This window comes from Neoarius graeffei, chromosome 21 (assembly GCF_027579695.1).
Source record: "Neoarius graeffei isolate fNeoGra1 chromosome 21, fNeoGra1.pri, whole genome shotgun sequence".
Taxonomy (NCBI): Eukaryota; Metazoa; Chordata; class Actinopteri; order Siluriformes; family Ariidae; genus Neoarius; species Neoarius graeffei.
Window position 1 is genome coordinate 40,547,585 of NC_083589.1, and position 21,144 is coordinate 40,568,728.

Here is a 21,144-nt window from a genome sequence, read left to right on the forward strand (position 1 = left end):
ATTTTAATCTCATTGATGGGCCAAGTCCATACAACTTTGCATGAGTTTAAATGTTACAGATCCCTAGAAGCCTGTGAGCAGTTTTTTTTTATGGTTTTGTGGAAGATCTGCTAATTCACAAGTCAGTAACTGCAAGAGCACATTCTCATAAAGGTAAGGTGGCATTCCTCTTTTTGGCTCACTTATAAAACCAAACATAAAACACATTCAGCTATGTGGTTATTTTATTGAGTCATAGGCAGTGTGTTTAATCAATTGCATTATTAATAAAAAAGGTTACATATCTGCTGTTGTCGAGAGTCGTATGGTCTCAGACATTACTGATGCGCAAGTTGCTGTAGCTGTGTTCTTGCTAAAAACTAAGCTATTGCCCTACTGATGTGGGAGTTGATGTCGCTGTCTTGTAGCTATTCTTGTTGTGGATGTTTTCTTGCTTAAACTGAGCTAAGCAGGCTATGACATAAACTATAGCCTGATGTCACAGTTGAGGATTATAAGATAACAGTGTTATCTTGACTGGTTCTTAGAGTTTCAGCAAGTTGGTCAAACTCTGTCTTGTGTGTTTTTATCCTACTCTTAGTTAGTAGTTGTTTTTATATAACTGATGACTGCCCAGGTCAGACGGTAGAAAGACATATGCTGCGACCTGTGATCAGTCGGGTGGCGACTGATCGCAGGTGGATGCAGGTGTTTTGCGTCAAATCCTTCATTGTGGTCAGACGTATTGCAAAACGCAGAGTTTTTAAGCTGTTACAACAGGATGCAACCAGTCAGAAGTGGACACAGCTAGAAAACCTTTAAGGCCATAAGACTGTTTGCAGGTTGTTGTAAACTATTTGAAGGTGCAGTCTGCGTCTACCTGCGATGCATCGCAGCCATCTCTAAAGACTTGCCTTCCCCTGCGTCAGCCTGCATCTAACTGCCACTACCTGCTTCAATGTGCGATTGGTCGCTCAAGCGTTGCACGACCGCCTGCCTCTACATGCGTCAACCTGCTATTTGCACCGACTGGAAGTGAATCGCAGCTGAAATGCAAACAGATCGTGATCCACTTGCCTCAATCTGCCTCTACTAAAGACCCTCTGCAACACTCTGCCATTATCTGCATCGCCGTGCATCGACGCAAGACCAGTCTTGCATCTACCTGCGATTTTGTTATCGCAGGTAGACGCAAGTAGTTGAAAACTAGTTGCAGCCTGCCGTCTGACCTGGGCATTATTGTATGATCCCAGTAGTGGATCGATGAAAGAAATATATTTATCTTGAGTGAGTGATAATTCTATAAGAATGGTGGTGGTGTGTTTGAGGGGAAGAGGAGGAGGGACTGTGAATTTTTTTTCTTTCTTACAATAGGGGTGGACACTCCAACTTTCTGGTGATATACTGCCCCCTATTTGTTTGGAATGTGACGTATGAATTCACCAGGTAGCCAAATTCTTACACATTGCACCTTTAAATATTGCGACATTTGCAGCCGATATCTTTTCACCTATTCCAGTCTAACTCATCCTAGATTAATTGTACATAATTGCATTCTGTAATACCTTTAAAAAATATTTATTTATCTATTAAGGTGATTCTTTGAAAACAATGGCATTTTTAATCTTTCCAAACAACCTAAAAGATGACTCCTTAAAAGTAAAACAAAATTAAATAGTTTTTGAAGTTGTTCTGTTACCATAATTCGTGCTGAGGTAAAAACAGGAAGAAACCTAGAAAAAAAAATACATTTCAAAGGATTAAATTTGCAGTTTAGGTACTGGACTATCCATCTAGCCAAAGGTCTGTAGGGAGATATGGACATAAAATTAATTTACTTTTTCTTCTAAAGTCCATTTTTTATGAGCGTACCAGCCGCTCTGTGTTTTGAAGATTTTTATGTCCGTCACTTACAACTGTTACAACCATTTCTGCCATTGTGTTACTCTAAAGCAGTTCTGTCCATCTCACATGCAGAATTTCAGTATGGCAGAGGTGCTAGCTGTTATTTTCCGCAGTCATGTATTTAAGCGCAGCAAATCCATAGCGGCGGGACATGTTTTGCTGAAACTCCTCTTTAAGTGTCTTGAGGCAAACACGGTACTGCTCATTTGAGCGGAACTTGGTGATGTCAAAGCTCGGTGCATGAGGCATGTGTATCATATAGGCATTGGGAAGGACCACAAACTCGTATTCCTGCAAAGGAAAGATGAATGTAATAAAAATGGTAGAAATAAAACTATATAAGCCTTAGAAGACAGTATACTATCATACAATATGCCAAGTGTTATGCAAGAACTATTACTTCACAACAACAACAACAACAACAGTAAATATTGACTGTAGAAGCATAGAAAACAGAAATATATTAAACACTGTGTGGATTTTTGATTCACATTCAACATTTCTTGATTTCAATTAATTATATAAATAATTTCAGCCCACTTCATTCACCCACATGTTCTCATACAAGGAATGTAATTTCATTAAAGGAGAAGCTTCTTTTTTAGTAATTAATATTATTTGGCCTTTATATATAGGTATATAATGGGTTTACTGATACTTAATGTACAGTATTAGATGTGGGTGAAACCAGTAAAAGATCCTTAATATCAGTGCATTCTGTACACCATAATGTATTACATTAATCCATCACATGGCATCTGTTTTTACCCGTCCTTCAGTTCATTAAACATATCACATTAACACATCAAATTCAGGCCAGGTGGCTTCTTCAAGAGCATTAAATCTGTAGGGAAATTTCTAAATATACAGTATGTTTAGCGGGAACAGACAATTCATATTAGTCTGTTTACCTGTGCATCAAGCTCCATAATGTGAGCCACTTTGTTCCAGCCGAATCCCACAAACCTGCGGTCATATTCTGGACTGTCCCTCCTTACCATCACATAAGGCTCAAAGTCGGCCTCCCACTGCACTCTGTATGGTGTTGTGGCTGTCCGCCATTTTGCAAAGTTGGTCGGAGCATGACCTTTTGTCCAAACATGATATCTGAAGAATGGAAAGGCTTGTTGTGAAATTACAACAGACTTAATAATGCATGAATAAAAACAGAATTCAGACCCATTTAACCTTTTAAAGTTCAACACATTTAAAAATACACTAACTCAGCTAAGTTGTGTCAATTGTCTTTCATATGAAAACAGAGACCATAAATCACACTGTATGCTCATGAGAGATGATGTTCTGAGCCTGAGCCTTCAAGGACTTGCCCTAGATACAAACCTATAGATGGCTACTAAATTCATCATGCATCCATGTTATTCTTAGATCAGGAAACAGGGCACATATAAACTATTTGGGGAGTCTCGAGTCAAGCATCGAGAGAAATGAAGAGTAATAAACTTATCTTAGTGCACAGATGACCTGGTGACTCATCTCAAACTTTAATATTGTGACATATACAAGTCGCCTCATAGCAAGAAAGTTCTGGGTTCAAGCCCAGCAGCCGACAGGGGCCTTTCTGTGTGGAGTTTGCATGTTCTCCCTGTGTCTGTGTGGGCTTCCTCCGGGTGCTCTGGTTTCCCCCACAGTCCAAAGACACGCAGGTTAGGTTAATTGGTGGCTCTAAATTGACCGTAGATGTGAATGTGAGTGTGAATTGTTGTTTGTCTCTGTGTGTCAGCCCTGCGATGATCTGGCGACTTGTCCAGGGTGTACCCGGCCTCTCGCCCATAGTCAACTGGGATAGGCTCCAGCTTACCCGCGACCCTGTACAGGATAAGCGGTTATGGATAATGGATGGATGGATGGATGGATGGATATATACAAGTCATATTTCTAACTCATTCTGCCAGACCTACTGCTGAAATGCTGTTCACTAAGGGACATATTCAGATTCATACTCAATTAGTGACCAGTTAATATAGAAATTGCATACCTCAAACCAAAGACTTACTGTATGTGCTACTTGGATATTTGTGTGGAAGTTGCATGTGCAGGATGGAGTTTGCAGAAAACAGAAGTACCATGTCTCCTCTACATGACATTCTGACCTTCAACTTGAATAGATTTTAAGCAGCATGCAGTATTAATTCCAGTGCCACTGTCTGATAGATTGTTGTAACCACAATATATAACCATATATAATACATAAATGTCTCATCTCATCTCATTATCTGTAGCCACTTTATCCTGTTCTACAGGGTCGCAGGCAAGCCGGAGCCCATCCCAGCCAACTACAGGCGAAAGGCGGGGTACACCCTGGACAAGTCGCCAGGTCATCACAGGGCTGACACATAGACACAGACAACCATTCACACTCACATTCACACCTACGGTCAATTTAGAGTCACCAGTTAACCTAACCTGCATGTCTTTGGACTGTGGGGGAAACCGGAGCACCCGGAGGAAACCCACGCGGACATGGGGAGAAAATGCAAACTCCACACAGAAAGGCCCTCGTCGGCCACGGGGCTCGAACCCGGACCTTCTTGCTGTGAGGCGACAGCGCTAACCACTACACCACCGTGCCACCCATACATAAATGTAACATAATTAATTAAGCTTATCTTCCCTGCAAAGTCCACAGGAATGTTTTTTTTCCTCATAGGAGATCAGATGAGATACTTTATCAGAGACATTGTAAATCTTAAGGACTGAATTTTATATGAATATAATTATTAACTGAATTATTAACACTTATGTAAGTGTGGTTATATAAATTATATTATATTTAATTATATAATTTGTTATATAAATTATATGTTCCTTCACTTCTTAAGCTACCGACTCCTCCTTCACTATCCTCCCTGACTGGTGATGACTTTGTCATCTTTTTTTTTTTAATGGAAAGACTGAAAAAAAATCTGCCAGACCTTCTCTCCTACCCTGACTCCTACACTACATAAGATTACCCTTTTCTTTCTCTAGCACATTTTTCAACAGAAAAATCTTGTCATCTTATCTTGCAATCCCATCAGCTGCCATCCTATCCTATCCCATCCTATCCATACATAATACTCCAGACCATCTCACAAGACCTCCTCCCCTTCATCTCTCCAACAATGAATAACTCCATAACATCTGGTCATGTACCTATTGTATTCAAGACAGCAAGGATTATTCCCATCCTGAAGAAACCCACTCTGGATCTCTCAAACATCAGCAACTACTAACCAGTATCATTTCTCTTATTTATTTCTAAGGTTCTTAAATGCACTACCTACAATCTACTGTCTCTCTATCTCAACAAGAATTATCTCCAAGCTTCTAACCAGTCTGACTTCAAAGCAGCACATTCAACAACAACAAAAAAAAAACAGCGTTTGTGGCCATCATTGAGAAGCTCTATGCCGCTAGATCAGCCAAACTATCACCAATCCTGAGTCTTGGAATTTGTGGCACAGAATAGTAATAGTTTATTCCTACATGGAGGGACAGTCATATCAGCTGACATGGTGAGAATCCACATCTGCTCCATGCAGACTCTGCTATGCAGATGGCACTTAACTCATTCTCTCCTTTATTCCCTTAGACACTCATGTTTCTGCTGAGATCTCTGTATGTCTGGCAGATATTTCATCATGCATGGCGGCTCATCAGCTGAAACTTAACCACAGCAAAACTGAACTGCTGTTCATCCCAGGAGATACATCTCCATGTCAGAATCTTGATTACGCATGATCACCTTGGACAACTCTCAGATTTCACCTTCTGTCATGACACCTTGGGGTAACCATGGACAATCAAATGTTTTTCTCACCTCACATTGCTAAACTGACATGCTCATGCTGATTCCTCCTTTACAACATCAGAAAAATTCACCCATTTCTATTCACAGAAGTAACTCAGGCGGTGTTTTAGTCCCTTGTCATTTTGAGACTGGACTTTTGCAACTCTCTTCTGGCAGCTTTGCCTCTGAGCATGCTGAAACCTCTGCAACTGCTCCATAATGAAGCTTCATGACTTGTTTTCTACTTTCCCAAGTTCTCCCACACCACCACATTGCTTCTACCACTGGCTCCTGTAGCTGCCCACATCAGATTTGAAACACTGATTCTTGCCTTCAAAGCCAAAAATAGACCAGAACTCATCTACCTTAAGGACTTATCACCCCGCACTGCATCCCACTCCTTCTGACCCTCTAGCACTGCTCTAGCACCATCTCTCAGTGTACAATGGAGGCATACATCAATGCTATTCTCTGTTCTGGTGCCTAGGTGGTTGAAAGAATTTCCCCGAGATGTCAGAACACATTAGTATTCTTTTATTAATTCCTCAAATGAAAATAGTGGATTAAAGGTATAGTAAAATAGCCTACGTATATCGATATTCTCATCTCATTATCTCTAGCCGCTTTATCCTTCTACAGGGTCGCAGGCAAGCTGGAGCCTATCCCAGCTGACTACGGGCGAAAGGCGGGGTACACCCTGGACAAGTTGCCAGGTCATCACAGGGCTGACACATAGACACAGACAACCATTCACACTCACGGTCAATTTAGAGTCACCAGTTAACCTAACCTGCATGTCTTTGGACTGTGGGGGAAACCGGAGCACCCGGAGGAAACCCATGCGGACATGGGGAGAACATGCAAACTCCGCACAGAAAGGCCCTCGCCGGCCCCGGGGCTCGAACCCAGGACCTTCTTGCTGTGAGGCGACAGCGCTAACCACTACACCACCGTGCCACCCTATATTGATATTGATTGACTTAATATAGTTGAAACTATTTTCAGAGTAACAATTAAAGTGCACTTATCTGCTTTCTTTATTGTCATCTTCACTGTTTTTTTTCCACCTCCCACTAGCTGCCAGCTTCCCACAGCAGTAACTTGTGAATGTTTTAGTGGATTAGTCTATGCAACTGCTAGCACACCTAGAACCCCTGGGACAAACTTCTTCCTGCATGAAAATGCCCTTGTGTACAAAATGAGGTCCATGAAGAAAGACATGGATTGCCAATGTTTGTGTGGAAGAACAAGTGGCCTGCACAGAACCCTAACCTCAACCCCACAGAACACCTGAACTGGAACACTGACTGCACAGTCCAAAGTCAAGTGAAAAGCCTTCCCAGAAGTATAGAGGTTATTATAACAGCAAAAGGGAGACTAAATCTGGTATGGTATTTTCAAAAAGCACATATGGGTGTGATAGCATCCACAAAGTTCTGGCCATATAGTGTAAATTGTAAGAGTCTTTATTTTCATTTGCTTATTTGTAAATTGTCTCTTGCTTTTATATCAACTTAAACACCTGTACAGGCTAATTCTGAATAAAGAAAACCTTCCTCGTGGAAGTAAGTATTGATGTACCTTTTGAACATGATTTATGCTGACAACGGACTTCTGAATTGGCCCCAAATACTCAAACATTATTCACCTTCTTTGTTTAGTATTGACTAAAGTTTTTTCACCTGAAGGTGAAGAGAGTGCCCATGTCCAGTTGGGACAGAAGCTCAGCCTTGGATTTGGGAAATGACAGCCGGTAACGCAGTGTTTCAAATGCAGGCACCACTAGTGCCTTTTTAGCGTGTGCCATATCCAGCTGTACAACAGATTTCCTGCAAGACAAACATCATACTATCTGTCAGATTCTATCATGCCCACAAAAGAGTCTCATATATATATATATATATATATATATATATATATATATATATATATATATATATATATATATATATATATAAACAAAATGTGTGTGTGTGTGTGTGTGTGTGTGTGTGTATTTATGAGTATATACTACCCCAAATCAGAAAAGTTGGGACAGTAGGTGGTAGGGAAAATGCAAATAAAAAACCCCAAAGCAGTCATTTTTAAATCTACTTTGACTTGTACATGTTCCATAATGAAACTACCAAGGCATTCCTTCTTGGGGTCCGTGTGGACCCCACTGCTGCAATAAGCACAGGCTGCAAAACAAAAGCCCTAAATTATTTTACAATTACTTTTTTGTTTTAAATTCTGTAAGAAAAGACCTAAGTTGTAATCCAGAATGTTTTACAGCTGCATGAGCTGCAAAAATCATGTATATAATGCCAATTTTTTTTGTGGCGCTATAATTTGCTACATGTATGCTAGTTATTGCAATATTATTGCAATGTTATTGCATTTATAATACATCATTGATATTCAGCCATAGTGGATTTTGTTCTTCAATAAAGTTATGTCTGTTTGCTGCATTGAATTGGTTCTTACTGCATTGATTTCAAGGTATTCCCTCCTGGGGTCCATACGGACCCCGCCTGGTAGTTTGTGTATGTAAAATTGGCTGGTAGGATGAAGGTTAAGTGTGTTCTTTATGCCTTGGGCCCTTTAGTGTATTGCTGTTATTAATACAAGATGTTCTGAACAAAACTTATCTGGTGATTTTGTCTTTATAAGCTTTAATTTTAAAGAAAAGTATTGGGGTCCAAACGGACCCCACATGGTAAGATTAAGGTGTAAAATAGCATGGTAGGATGAGGGTTAAGGGTACTGTTATTGAGAGCTCTTGCTGTAAGAAGCATCTTACCTGAGGTATTCGTAGAGTCCATACATGGGCAGGAAGTCAATGTCAGACAGGAACATGTAGGGTGTGTTGACCTGTTTCATGGCAACATTGCGCAGCAGGTTGACGGGGTAGAACTGGCCCTCTTTGTAGACGATATGGTATCCCACATTGCTTCTGCTCATGAGCACTTCAGAACCCTGAGCATAGCGCAGGAACTGCTGGGCCTCAGCATCAGACAGGTAGAGAGCCAGACTGATTGGTCCTTCCCAGTGTTTACAGATGGCCTCTAACATCTGCAGCCTGAGGCATGCAAATAGCAAAAATACACTTGTGTAAAGGTATAAATGAAATACTTTGCTCTTCAGGGGTTTCTTCAACCACCAAGATTTAAGCAACATTGTACTACACATACATTGTTCTGACAGCTTTCAGCAGGTTTCTATTTTCCCGAGGTATAACAGTTGTTTTAATGTTAAACCTTCTTCCAAATATTGAAACAGTGTATATAAAAAACGAGAGCCATTTTTACAGCACTAAGTTTAGAGGACTGAAACTTCAGTGAAGTAAGGAAGCCACTTATCCCCTAAATGTATACGTTAAAGAAAACTCACTATGATCCTCACAGTATTCATATGATATTTCTTAAATATTACATAATGCACGTGTGTTTTCTGAAGCTCAATATTAAATTCTCATCTCATCTCATTATCTGTAGCCGCTTTATCCTTCTACAGGGTCGCAGGCAAGCTGGAGCCTATCCCAGCTGACTACGGGCGAAAGGCGGGGTACACCCTGGACAAGTCGCCAGGTCATCACAGGGCTGACACATAGACACAGACAACCATTCACACTCACATTCACACCTACGGTCAATTTAGAGTCACCAGTTAACCTAACCTGCATGTCTTTGGACTGTGGGGGAAACCGGAGCACCCGGAGGAAACCCATGCGAACACAGGGAGAACATGCAAACTCCGCACAGAAAGGCCCTCGCCGGCCACGGGGCTCGAACCCGGACCTTCTTGCTGTGAGGCGACAGCGCTAACCACTACACCAACCGTGCCGCCCCAATATTAAATTTACATACATATTAGCAACTTCAGTAGCTCAATCTATCTATCTATCTATCTATCTATCTATCTATCTATCTATCTATCTATCTATCTATCTATCTATCTATCTATCTATCTTTATTTATTTCCACAGCTCAATATGGTCATGGATGCCCCTGGTTACATACATTCAGCCACAATATCCTCACTGAACACCTTAATACAGAATGCCTAGCAGTCGAACAAATTTTCCTTCCAAGATATGTGCCAAAAGGCCCTGGAACAGAGAGTGCATGCTTCAAAATCACAAAACCAGCAGTTCCAAACAAACCAGAGCCACATTGCTTTAGGTTGCCACAAACAAGTTCTGCATTCCAACCAGGGTTGCATGAGGTCCTGTCCACCTCGTGCAAGCCCGACACAGGGAACATCACCGTCACACCCTCAGAGTACCTGAACTCTTCCTATGTACCCTGGAGGGTGGGCCCTAAGCAGCAACCCCGCAGCAAAGGGCCCCATACACCCAGAAACTACAACATATTAATAGGTCCTAATAATTTTGCTGTAGTAAAAGCTCCAGTTCTGCCATCAACCCTTAACATACTTGGGGCTCAGAGACTCATCAATATCAGACCCTAATAAGATTACTGCTGTGATCCAGTTTGCTCCCTCTTTGACAGAGGCAGGATTAATTTGAGAGGGCTGAACTGGTAAAAGCCCTCACCTTCAACATGTTAAACTTGTGCGATGTAATTCATGTCATGCAAACATTGGACTAGTTCATGTTTGTAGATTTGCGTGACATTTATATTTATAGTTTTTTATTATTATGAAACTTATTTCATCATTTCCTGTTGCTTTTTTTGAGATGTGCCAAAGGCAGGCATTCCAATACAAAGTTGTACCCTTTAGACTCTGTCTGGTGCCATGGTTGTTTTCAAGCTGTATGCAGGTGGCCCTGTCTCCTCTGGTGGCCAGCAGTGTCAGAATACTGCCATATTTGGACAGCTGACTCCTATGCATACCCATGAAGGGGAATTCAGGACATGTCCACCTTCTTGGCCCATGTTACTGCTGTGTGTGTCATGTTAAAACCTGAAAAGAGCTTGATTTATTGAGAATGTTACCTACTCTCTCACCACAACATGTGGTAGACATTGTTTCACTCACCAGTCAAACTTAACCAAGCTAATATATGTGATACCATCTCAGGCTGCAGATTCTAGGACTGTTAATGGCAACCACAATGGTAATTTCCTTGGGCCTGCTGAAACTAAGAGACTATCAGAAGTGTGCTATTGGCCTTCAGTTGGACGCCAAATATTGTACCAAAGGCAGAGACAAATCCTTGTCTCTATGAGAACGGCACAGACACTTATTTGCTGCTAACGCAAGACCTCCTTCACACTTGTTCTGAGATGGCCAGTAAGGCCTTTGATCCCACTGCTGCTTTCACTAGTGGATGGTACCCCCAGTTGTTTCCTTCCAAAGCAGAATATGGCTATCCTAACTGGATCTTCTGCAAACACATTGCCAAAAAGAATGGGAGAACTGTATGCTTTGGCAGCTGCCTTTCAGGTGAGTCATAAGGTGGTTCAGTTACTCATGTCATTGTTATTGCACTTTATCCATCCACTCATATCGTTAGAGTTTCACATTTTAAGCTGAGCATTTTAAAAGCTTGAATTATATTTGACACAGGTAAGAAATTATTTGACTGACTACCAGAAATATCAGAAATTCACAAAATAAAAACACTTCAGATATTCAAAATATGAATAGCTTGCTCATGCCTGTCCATGGAGAGCTGGGCCACAAGTGTAACATCAGTCTGGTCTGTACTGGGCTCGTACTCATAGTGCAGGAAGTAGAGGTGAGTGCGATGCACAGTGAAACGCTCTCTCCGGAACTCGTAACATGGGTCATCCTCATCAAGTTCCAGCAGAGTCTTCTGGAGCTGAAACACCACAAACACATAAATAAGACAGCACTGAAATATATTATATATCTCACACTATCCATGCAACAAACCCTAGACATTCCGGTGCCAATGTTATCAATATAGATAAAAACAGAGCAATTTACAACTTGAGGAACAGGCTAATGCTAGACATCCTGGCACCTTCCCAGCAGATGGACCCTGCGAGACAATGATTTACTTGAAAACTGACCGCACACCAAGACTGGGCATTTTGTTGAGAAACAGTGAGAAACCTCACATCTGTAAAGCCTGAGAACAATGAAGGATTTTATGAACTTTCCACCTAACTGTTTTTTTTTTTTTTTTTGCATTTTCCATACCGTCCCAACTTTGGGTTGTATTTTATAACAGGTAAACAAAACAAGATTTACTAAATAAGCAAACCACACACTTGGAGAAGAAGGCATGAAGCACATATCAAACAACAGAGACTTAGGCACCAAACAAAGAACAAGCAGGGTTTAAATAGAAGCACTAATTAAAGGTAAACACAAGCACACCAAAATATAATTTCAAGACACAGACAAAATAAAGCAGTTTCCTGGAAAAAGTTTACACTTCAGGTGCCAAATGCTTAGTCACTGGAGCAATGTGTGAGGCAATGGAAAGAGATGAGCATCCCTGGCTCAATTTAGATGGTATCTTCAGTTACTGATTTGGTAACGATTTGTATTTTGGTGGACGAATCGTCAAATCCAGGTGTTTTAATAATTCTGTGGTATCATTTAAAAGTCCTTGTTTGATCTTAATTTCCCTACACTTCATTAAGATCCTCTATGTTTCAAGTGTTCTACATCATTTTCAATCAGTCAGTCAATATCTATACACATAAACACGTGTCTATACACACACACACACACACACACACACACACACACACACACACCACTTTGGTGTAGCTTGCTGAGACAGACATACCCAAAATGAATCAAAATAGTTCCATAATTATTGGGTCAATATTCATAATCTTCGTCTCTGTGGATATGTCTAAAATGTATTCTAAATTAGACTTAGAATTAATATATATATATATATATATATATATATATATATATATATATATATATATATATATATATATATATAGTATAACACCATGATAGCAATGGTCCCATGCACAAAGATGCCACTTTTTTTATGTAGCAACTCCTTGACTATAACTGGACAAAAAGCATAGAAATACCACAAAATACATAGATACTACGAAAGTTTTAGTAAGTCCCAAACTTACTAAAACAGCATTTTTTGAACTTTTTACCGGAAGTCAATTATAGTCACATTCTATTGGACCCGATACCGGGTCTGCAGGGTTTATGAAATTAACGCAGTTCCATATATGTTCTATATTATTTCAGAGTTTTGATGTCTTCAGTCTTGTCATACAATGTAGAAAAATAGACACAATATAGAAAAACCTATGACTGAGTAGGTCTCTTCAAACTTTTGACTGGTGTATATATACACAGTAGATGTCATTCTTTTCTTGTGAGTTTTTTTTGTTGTTGCTCTATTTTCACTGCTGTGCCGTTTTTGTGTGTGCGTCTCTCACTCTCACTCTTGTGGCTTATTCGGTTTGTACCTACATTCTCACTATTGTGATCAGTTTCACTTGGACAGCCAAAGAGTTCCCTCCTCAGCAGGTTGCCATCATACTCCAGGAAGGTCAGATAAAGGTTCCTGAAAAACTCCACGTGCTTGTTCTTCACCCGTAGCTTCTTAGGAGAGTTCCAGTGGATCACCTAGACATTGAGACAGTGAAAAAAAATTATCACCAATATGTTTAGGCATAAACTTTAGAATTTTTCTTGCTGCCTGAAATGATGCTAGTGCCTATCCTGACACATTTCTAGCCCTGTGGATCCGTTCACCCTCCGGACCCACCTGATTCACCCTGATGCTATTATTGCCTGTAGCTTCTACATTTGTGACTCACCACTTGCTGTTGTGGCTCATCCCACATAGATACCCTAAAGATTTGCACTTTCCAAAAACAGTTTATGTCCACGTCTCACTCTTGTGGATATTCTCACCTGGATACGAAATATTTGCACCTTTTAGGAACTGCTGCTATAATTATCAAGCTCGCCCCAGGACTCTTATTAACACTATCCTTTCAACACACCTAGTACTGTTAGCCTTAACTGTTCTACAGCCAGATACTGTAATGATATATCATCTCACTAGTAGAACTAATGGAAAAGATGAAGTGTTGCATTTTGCATTTGCATTTATGCATTTCCTGCACAAACCTTCATTTTTACAAACACATTTTTTATCTCACTTGCTCCTCACCTTGAGGTCAGAGACATCTCTATAGCACTTCTCAGAGCGTGTGTGATCAGAAAGCTGAACATTCCAGAAACAGGGCAGCTGGTGCACCAGGAAAGGGTTTTGTTTGATCACAGCGTTGAAGATATCCTGCAAAGCACCAAACTACACTTAACATTCCATCAGCTACAAACAGCCCCAAACATCTGTGGACACTACTGAATTGGACTCATCTCTTTCAATATGAAAATCTGTTGTATAAAAGGCCCCCCAGACATCATATCACTTCGTCTCACACATTCAATTGGCTACATTAAAGGCTATAATCCAGATAATGTAGAAAGTGATAAAAGAGTGATGAATAGGGCTAGTGAAAGGCTATCCGATGAGATTTTGTAGGCAGAAGGAACATCGCGGAAGACTGACAGAACAGATTATAGGCTTTCAAAATCTATATAGTATTACACAGTCACAAATTATTTCTTTTTATTGAGTGAATAGATGAATTTGAATGCTTTATTAGCAAGCACTTAATTGATGTGTTTTGGTATTATAAACAAGCTTTAAATGGAAATGACGGACAGTGTGAAAGACACTCTAAGTACTAGTTGAATTCATGATGTAAATAATATGTTTAGCAGCATGAAGTGTCTGTGTATGTGTGTGCACCTGATCTGCTAGTGATGTCGACAGCATGCTCATCAGCTCTCTCTCTGCTGTCAGTCGCCACATCTGCTCCCATCTGAGCTTCCTCAAATGATCCAACAGCAGGAGAATCACACCTGTAACACATAAAAACACACAAACCATATTATATCCTAAATTCATCCATCCATTATCTGTAGCTGCTTATCCTGTGCAGGGTCGCAGGTAAGCTGGAGCCTATCCCAGCTGACTATGGGCGAGAGGTGAGGTAAACCCTGGACAAGTCACCAGATCATCGCAGGGCTGACACATAGAGACAAACAACCATTCATACTCACATTTACGGTCAATTTAGAGCCACCAATTAACCTAACCTGCATGTCTTTGGACTGTGGGGGAAACCGGAGCAACCAAAGGAAACCCACATGGGGAGAACATGCAAACTCCACACAGAAAGGCCCCCGTCAGCCACTGGGCTTGAACCCAGAACCTTCTTGCTGTGAGGTGACCGTGCTTACCACTGTGCCACCTCTGAAAAAATAATTTCATTATATATTTCATTATATGTACATGCACAATAAAAATTCATACCAATCCAAGTTTTTGTTTGTTTGTTTTTTTACATATATGAGCTCATACCAAACAAAATTGCTCCAGGACTTTAAAAATGCAGGACTACAGAGTTAAGAACAATCCAGCTTTTAGCAACTGCTGAAAGTTATTGAATGGTAGCTACATTAGATTCTCAAATAAACAGAGTGAAATGCGATGATACAAGCTATTTAAGTCTTGTAGGCATGTTCCATTGCTTGACTGGCCAACGATTAAACAATGTACTTTCACAGAAAGAGATCATTTTACTGACCTTAGACCATTGTTTTGAAGGGGAATGAGTTTGTGAAAATCTCATCTCATCTCATTATCTGTAGCCGCTTTATCCTGTTCTACAGGGTCGCAGGCAAGCTGGAGCCTATCCCAGCTGATGCCTATCCCAGCTGACTACGGGAAAAAGGCGGGGTACACCCTGGACAAGTCGCCAGGTCATCACAGGGCTGACACATAGACACACAACCATTCACACTCACATCTACGGTCAATTTAGAGTTACCAGTTAACCTAACCTGCATGTCTTTGGACTGTGGGGGAAACTGGAGCACCCGGAGGAAACCCACGCGGACACGGGGAGAACATGCAAACTCCACACAAAAAGGCCCTCGCTAGACCCGGGGCTCGAACCCAGGATCTTCTTGCTGTGAGGCGACAGCGCTAACCACTAGACCACCGTGCCGCCCAGTTTGTGAAAATGACACTATTAAAAAAAAAATTCCAGAAAGGCTGAGGTTTAGCATAGTCTTGCAAGCCAGACCTCTAAGATTGACACTGGGATGCTGTGAAACTCATAATCCAGTGTCCATATCTTTTTTTGTAACACTAATTGTTGTCACTGCATTTAAACTTTATTTTCCCCTTGGACTGATTAAATCAGTGCAGCAAAGTGTTAACACGTACCAGTATTGAAGCCTCTGCCTAGAGCTGGCCATGGTCGATGGTTCTTCCACAGGTTCCCTAAATACCAGTCACTCTGATTCTCTACTAACCCAAGCACCTGCTGACCTGAGAAAAAAGACATACACACGGAGAAACTTGAATCATCAAAGCTCTTATGCAATTTTAGTAACTGACACCTAATGAGGATCTGTTGAGTATTATGCAGGTCATGATTTTGCCTCCGGTCCTCAATGAAATTCTGTTCCATTGAAGCCTTCCATTAACTTTTACTGAGTATTCCCTTATATACCTCGTCATAAGTCAGTACTTATGACCTGCTAGCCATTAATACCAGACATTAAGCTATCTAACTACCAATAAATATATACAGTACAATCAAGGGTGAAATCACAGCTTTGTGTCGGTGTAATGTCTAGCATGGCTTCACTTATCGGGGGAAAAAGAAGCCCACTCTTACTGCGTATTTTTTGAGTTTTAACTTATAGCAGCATTCTCTGATATTTCAATGCAGAGCTCCTCAACAAAAGGTCTGTAACTATTGCTTCTTGACATTAGCATTCATGCTACTATTAACCAGAAAGCATAATTGAATAAAAAACAGCAACTCTGTTTTGATCTACTTTGAAGGCATTATTCATTGGGTATTTTTCCCCCTCTTCTACTGTGTTTGACAAGGGCTTGAAAAAAACATGCTCAAAGGCAATGCTCATATGGACAGACTTGTTTTATAGTCTGAGGAATGGGTTCAAAGTGTGTGCTCACAAAATTCAAAATGGATTATTTACTATCGGTGCCATTATTCACACCAATGACCTTTCTGCTTACTCTGTAGATTTATTAATTTCCATATGCTTTTGTCAAAGCACTCATGTGCTGATGAAACTGATGTACATCTGTAATTGTCCTTGGGAGAGAAAATCTGCTGAGACAATCAAAAATTCAGAGCTGTTACACTGAGAGCTACAGGAGGTGTAAAATCTCCAAGTACAGATTTCATACTGTACCTGGAGGCTGGTAGAGAAACATACTCATGATAGTGTTTCTCAAGGCCTCTTCTAAATTGTTTACCTGTTGTTGTTTTTTTTTTTATCTGCATGTGTAAGACTGACGCACTGGCCAGCCTACCACAATCTGACGAGTATTTTTAATGAGACATCTACTGTATGTGTAGAGGCTATGTGTATTAAGGGGTTGATATCCCAGTGGTTGAGAATTATCTAGAAATTAGAGTTTTTGTTTGTTTGTTTGTTTGTTTAGATTTTAATTGTCAGGGCTTCAAGGACACAAGGCAGGATTGTCAATTTCATAAAATATCTTTTACAAATCACTATTACTTTCTGCGGTAGCATGGTGGTGTAGTGGTTAGTGCTGTTGCCTTGCAATTGGTGACTCTAAAGTGAGTGTGAATGGTTGTTTGTCTTTATGTGTCAGCCCTGCAATCACCTGGCGACTTGTCCAGGGTGTACCCCGCCTCTCACCCATAGTTAGCTGAGATAGGCTCCAACTTGCCTGCGACCCTGTAGGACAGGATAAGTGGCTACAGATACTTTCTGCCTCATTTTTCACAACAAGGACAAATTTCCCAGTGGTAAGTACAAAGGAAGACCTCTATCTCCCTTTAATTTTTCAATGCATGGCCAGAATATATCCTTATAAGATGAGACAAATCTGCTGACTGTATAAATCCTCAAAGCAAATCTTCAGTGAATGTTGTATGGAAGTGTTTGACTGTCTGTGATGACCTTGTCATTGGATCATTAATGTGTGTCAGTGGCAGATATTCTGTATTAGAGTGACAGACTGATAGATGCTCCTCAGGCTTAGGCTCTGATAATTACATGCATATGATACAGTATGTTGCTTTTCAACATACATATATATAAATAGATGTTCCTAACAGGCAGAAACCTAAATATGGCTTCAGTTTGTACAGTATGTGCCTGTGAGGCAGTGTCAGTGGTGCATGGAAGGTTTTACTGTTTTGTGACTGTTATAAATCTCTAAATTGCCTGTATTGGTTTTAGTCTGAGAGGCCAGACCTCTAGTGAATACAGTGTTGATCTGAGGATCAATAAGCAGAGAAGCAAACAGAGAAAGTTAATTAGCCATTTCAAGGCCAGGGCAGTTACTGTTTGAGGTACAACCCCGATTCCAAAAAAGTTGGGACAAAGTACAAATTGTAAATAAAAATGGAATGCAATGATGTGGAAGTTTCAAAATTCCATATTTTATTCAGAATAGAACATAGATGACATATTAAATGTTTAAACTGAGAAAATGTATCATTTAAAGAGAAAAATTAGGTGATTTTAAATTTCATGACAACAACACATCTCAAAAAAGTTGGGACAAGGCCATGTTTACCACTGTGAGACATCCCCTTTTCTCTTTACAACAGTCTGTAAATGTCTGGGGACTGAGGAGACAAGTTGCTCAAGTTTAGGGATAGGAATGTTAACCCATTCTTGTCTAATGTAGGATTCTAGCTGCTCAACTGTCTTAGGTCTTTTTTGTCGTATCTTCCGTTTTATGATGCGCCAAATGTTTTCTATGGGTGAAAGATCTGGACTGCAGGCTGGCCAGTTCAGTACCCGGACCCTTCTTCTACGCAGCCATGATGCTGTAATTGATGCAGTATGTGGTTTGGCATTGTCATGTTGGAAAATGCAAGGTCTTCCCTGAAAGAGACGTCGTCTGGATGGGAGCATATGTTGCTCTAGAACCTGGATATACCTTTCAGCATTGATGGTGTCTTTCCAGATGTGTAAGCTGCCCATGCCACATGCACTAATGCAACCCCATACCATCAGAGATGCAGGCTTCTGAACTGAGCGCTGATAACAACTCGGGTCGTCCTTCTCCTCTTTAGTCCGAATGACACGGCATCCCTGATTTCCATAAAGAACTTCAAATTTTGATTCGTCTGACCACAGAACAGTTTTCCACTTTGCCACAGTCCATTTTAAATGAGCCTTGGCCCAGAGAAGACGTCTGCGCTTCTGGATCATGTTTAGATACGGCTTCTTCTTTGAACTATAGAGTTTTAGCTGGCAACGGCGGATGGCACGGTGAATTGTGTTCACAGATAATGTTCTCTGGAAATATTCCTGAGCCCATTTTGTGATTTCCAATACAGAAGCATGCCTGTATCTGATGCAGTGCCGTCTAAGGGCCCGAAGATCACGGGCACCCAGTATGGTTTTCCGGCCTTGACCCTTACGCACAGAGATTCTTCCAGATTCTCTGAATCTTTTGGTGATATTATGCACTGTAGATGATGATATGTTCAAACTCTTTGCAATTTTACACTGTCAAACTCCTTTCTGATATTGCTCCACTATTTGTCGGCGCAGAATTAGGGGGATTGGTGATCCTCTTCCCATCTTTACTTCTGAGAGCCGCTGCCACTCCAGGATGCTCTTTTTATACCCAGTCATGTTAATGACCTATTGCCAATTGACCTAATGAGTTGCAATTTGGTTCTCCAGCTGTTCCTTTTTTGTACCTTTAACTTTTCCAGCCTCTTATTGCCCCTGTCCCAACTTTTTTGAGATGTGTTGCTGTCATGAAATTTCAAATGAGCCAATATTTGGCATGAAATTTCAAAATGTCTCACTTTCGACATTTGATATGTTGTCTATGTTCTATTGTGAATACAATATCAGTTTTTGAGATTTATAAATTATTGCATTCCGTTTTTATTTACAATTTGTACTTTGTCCCAACTTTTTTGGAATCGGGGTTGTAGAATAAGTGACTCTGGGTTTGGTTTGAATTGGTTCAGAGGCATATGTTTATAACATGTGGCTTTACAACAAATTAAGAATTCTGAAAGACATGGCCTCATATGAACCAAAAACATTGAAAGGTTCACTACACTGAGCATAGCTGTACTATTATGACCATGTTAATTCTTGTAAACATAAGTGGGGCACCTAACCCCCAACTGCTTCCCGGGAGCTGTAACGTGGCTGCCCACTGCTCTGGGTATGTGTGTATGCTCATTGCTCACTTGTGTGTGCATGTGTGTGTTCACTGCTTCAGATGGATTAAATGGAGAGGAGGAATTTCACTGTGTGCTTAAGTCTGTGCTTGAGTGAACGTGTGACAAGTAAATAAAAGGTGTCAAAGGCTCATTCTTGTAGTTCAGACCATGTTTGGTCTGGTAGTTTAGATATTTTTGGTCTGATAGTTCACACTGTGTTTATTCTTGTAGTTCAGACAGTGTTTAGTCTGATAGTTCAGACCATGTTTGGTCTGAGAGTTCAGATGGTGTTTGGTCTGATAGTTCAGACAGTGTTTGGTCTGATACTTCAGATGGTGTTTGGTCTGGTAGTTCATACTGTGTTTATTGTTGTAGTTCAGACCATGTTTGGTCTGGTACTGCAGATTGTTTTTTATTCTTGTAGTTCAGACGGTGCTTGGTCGGGTAGTTCAGACAGTGTTGGAGGGAAGACGAAAGAGGGTCCTCCATAGCACTCAAGCTATTCCATAATAGCTTGGCCCTGGAGACTCAGGCGAATCAGGAGAACCAGGGGTAAAGCTGCTCTCTGATCTACTGAAGGATCCACACTGTAAACTGGAGACACTACATGGCACTGGATCTGTGAGGTGGCAGCTACACACTTCATTCAGCTCATTAATTAGAGGATAGGGTTTTTTTCTTGGCCAACCTATAGGCTTTTTTTTTTGGTCGACCTACACAATGTGTGGAATATAGTGCACAATGTGTTATGGAATATAGTTTAGAGTGCATTATAGAACATAGTGTAGGATATGTTATAGAATACAGTGTAGAATGTGTTGTGGAATATATTTGAGCATGTGTTATAGAAAATAGTGTTGAATGTGTTACAGAATATAGTGTAGCGTGTGTTGAAGAACATAATGTTAAATGTGTTCTTGAATATAGTGTGTGGAGTGTGTTACAGTATGCAGTGGATAGAATGTGTTACAAAATACAGTGTAGAATCTGTACTGAGGCAGTGGGCATATGCCGTCCTTGACCGCCATGCAATGGAGTAGTAAGGCATCTCCTTCCCTCCACTAGCCTGGGGTGGTGCCTTGAGCAAGCACTAGCAACCCCTCGCTCCCCCTGGTCAGGGTTATGACCAAAGACTGGACTTGGCAGACTGTGTGGAGGAGATCACCACCTGGTGGGTCAACGGCACAACTCTCCCTCACTCTAGTCTAAGTCATGTGCAAGTCATGACTTCAAATTCAAATTCAAGTTCTGTGGCAATGGGCAAGTTGT

At 40.7% G+C, this 21,144-nt stretch overlaps 1 protein-coding gene across 5 annotated transcripts in view; it reads right to left on the minus strand.

Annotated features, from left to right (window-relative positions):
• Positions 1-1,977: 1,977 nt before the first annotated feature.
• LOC132870088 (xylosyl- and glucuronyltransferase LARGE1-like) overlaps positions 1,978-21,144 on the minus strand; it is a 68,606-nt gene continuing 49,439 nt past the window's right edge. For 3 of the 5 annotated variants that reach the window (XM_060903631.1, XM_060903630.1, XM_060903633.1), the window contains 9 exons: positions 15,891-15,995; positions 14,406-14,518; positions 13,761-13,886; positions 13,052-13,207; positions 11,281-11,444; positions 8,457-8,735; positions 7,357-7,503; positions 2,796-2,991; positions 1,978-2,175 (listed from right to left, as the gene is read on the minus strand). In XM_060903631.1, coding sequence (XP_060759614.1) covers positions 1,978-2,175; positions 2,796-2,991; positions 7,357-7,503; positions 8,457-8,735; positions 11,281-11,444; positions 13,052-13,207; positions 13,761-13,886; positions 14,406-14,518; positions 15,891-15,995 — 1,484 coding nt within the window. The remainder of the gene's footprint in view (positions 2,176-2,795; positions 2,992-7,356; positions 7,504-8,456; positions 8,736-11,280; positions 11,445-13,051; positions 13,208-13,760; positions 13,887-14,405; positions 14,519-15,890; positions 15,996-21,144) is intronic. The other 2 variants (XM_060903634.1, XM_060903635.1) reach the window with 2 other exon arrangements.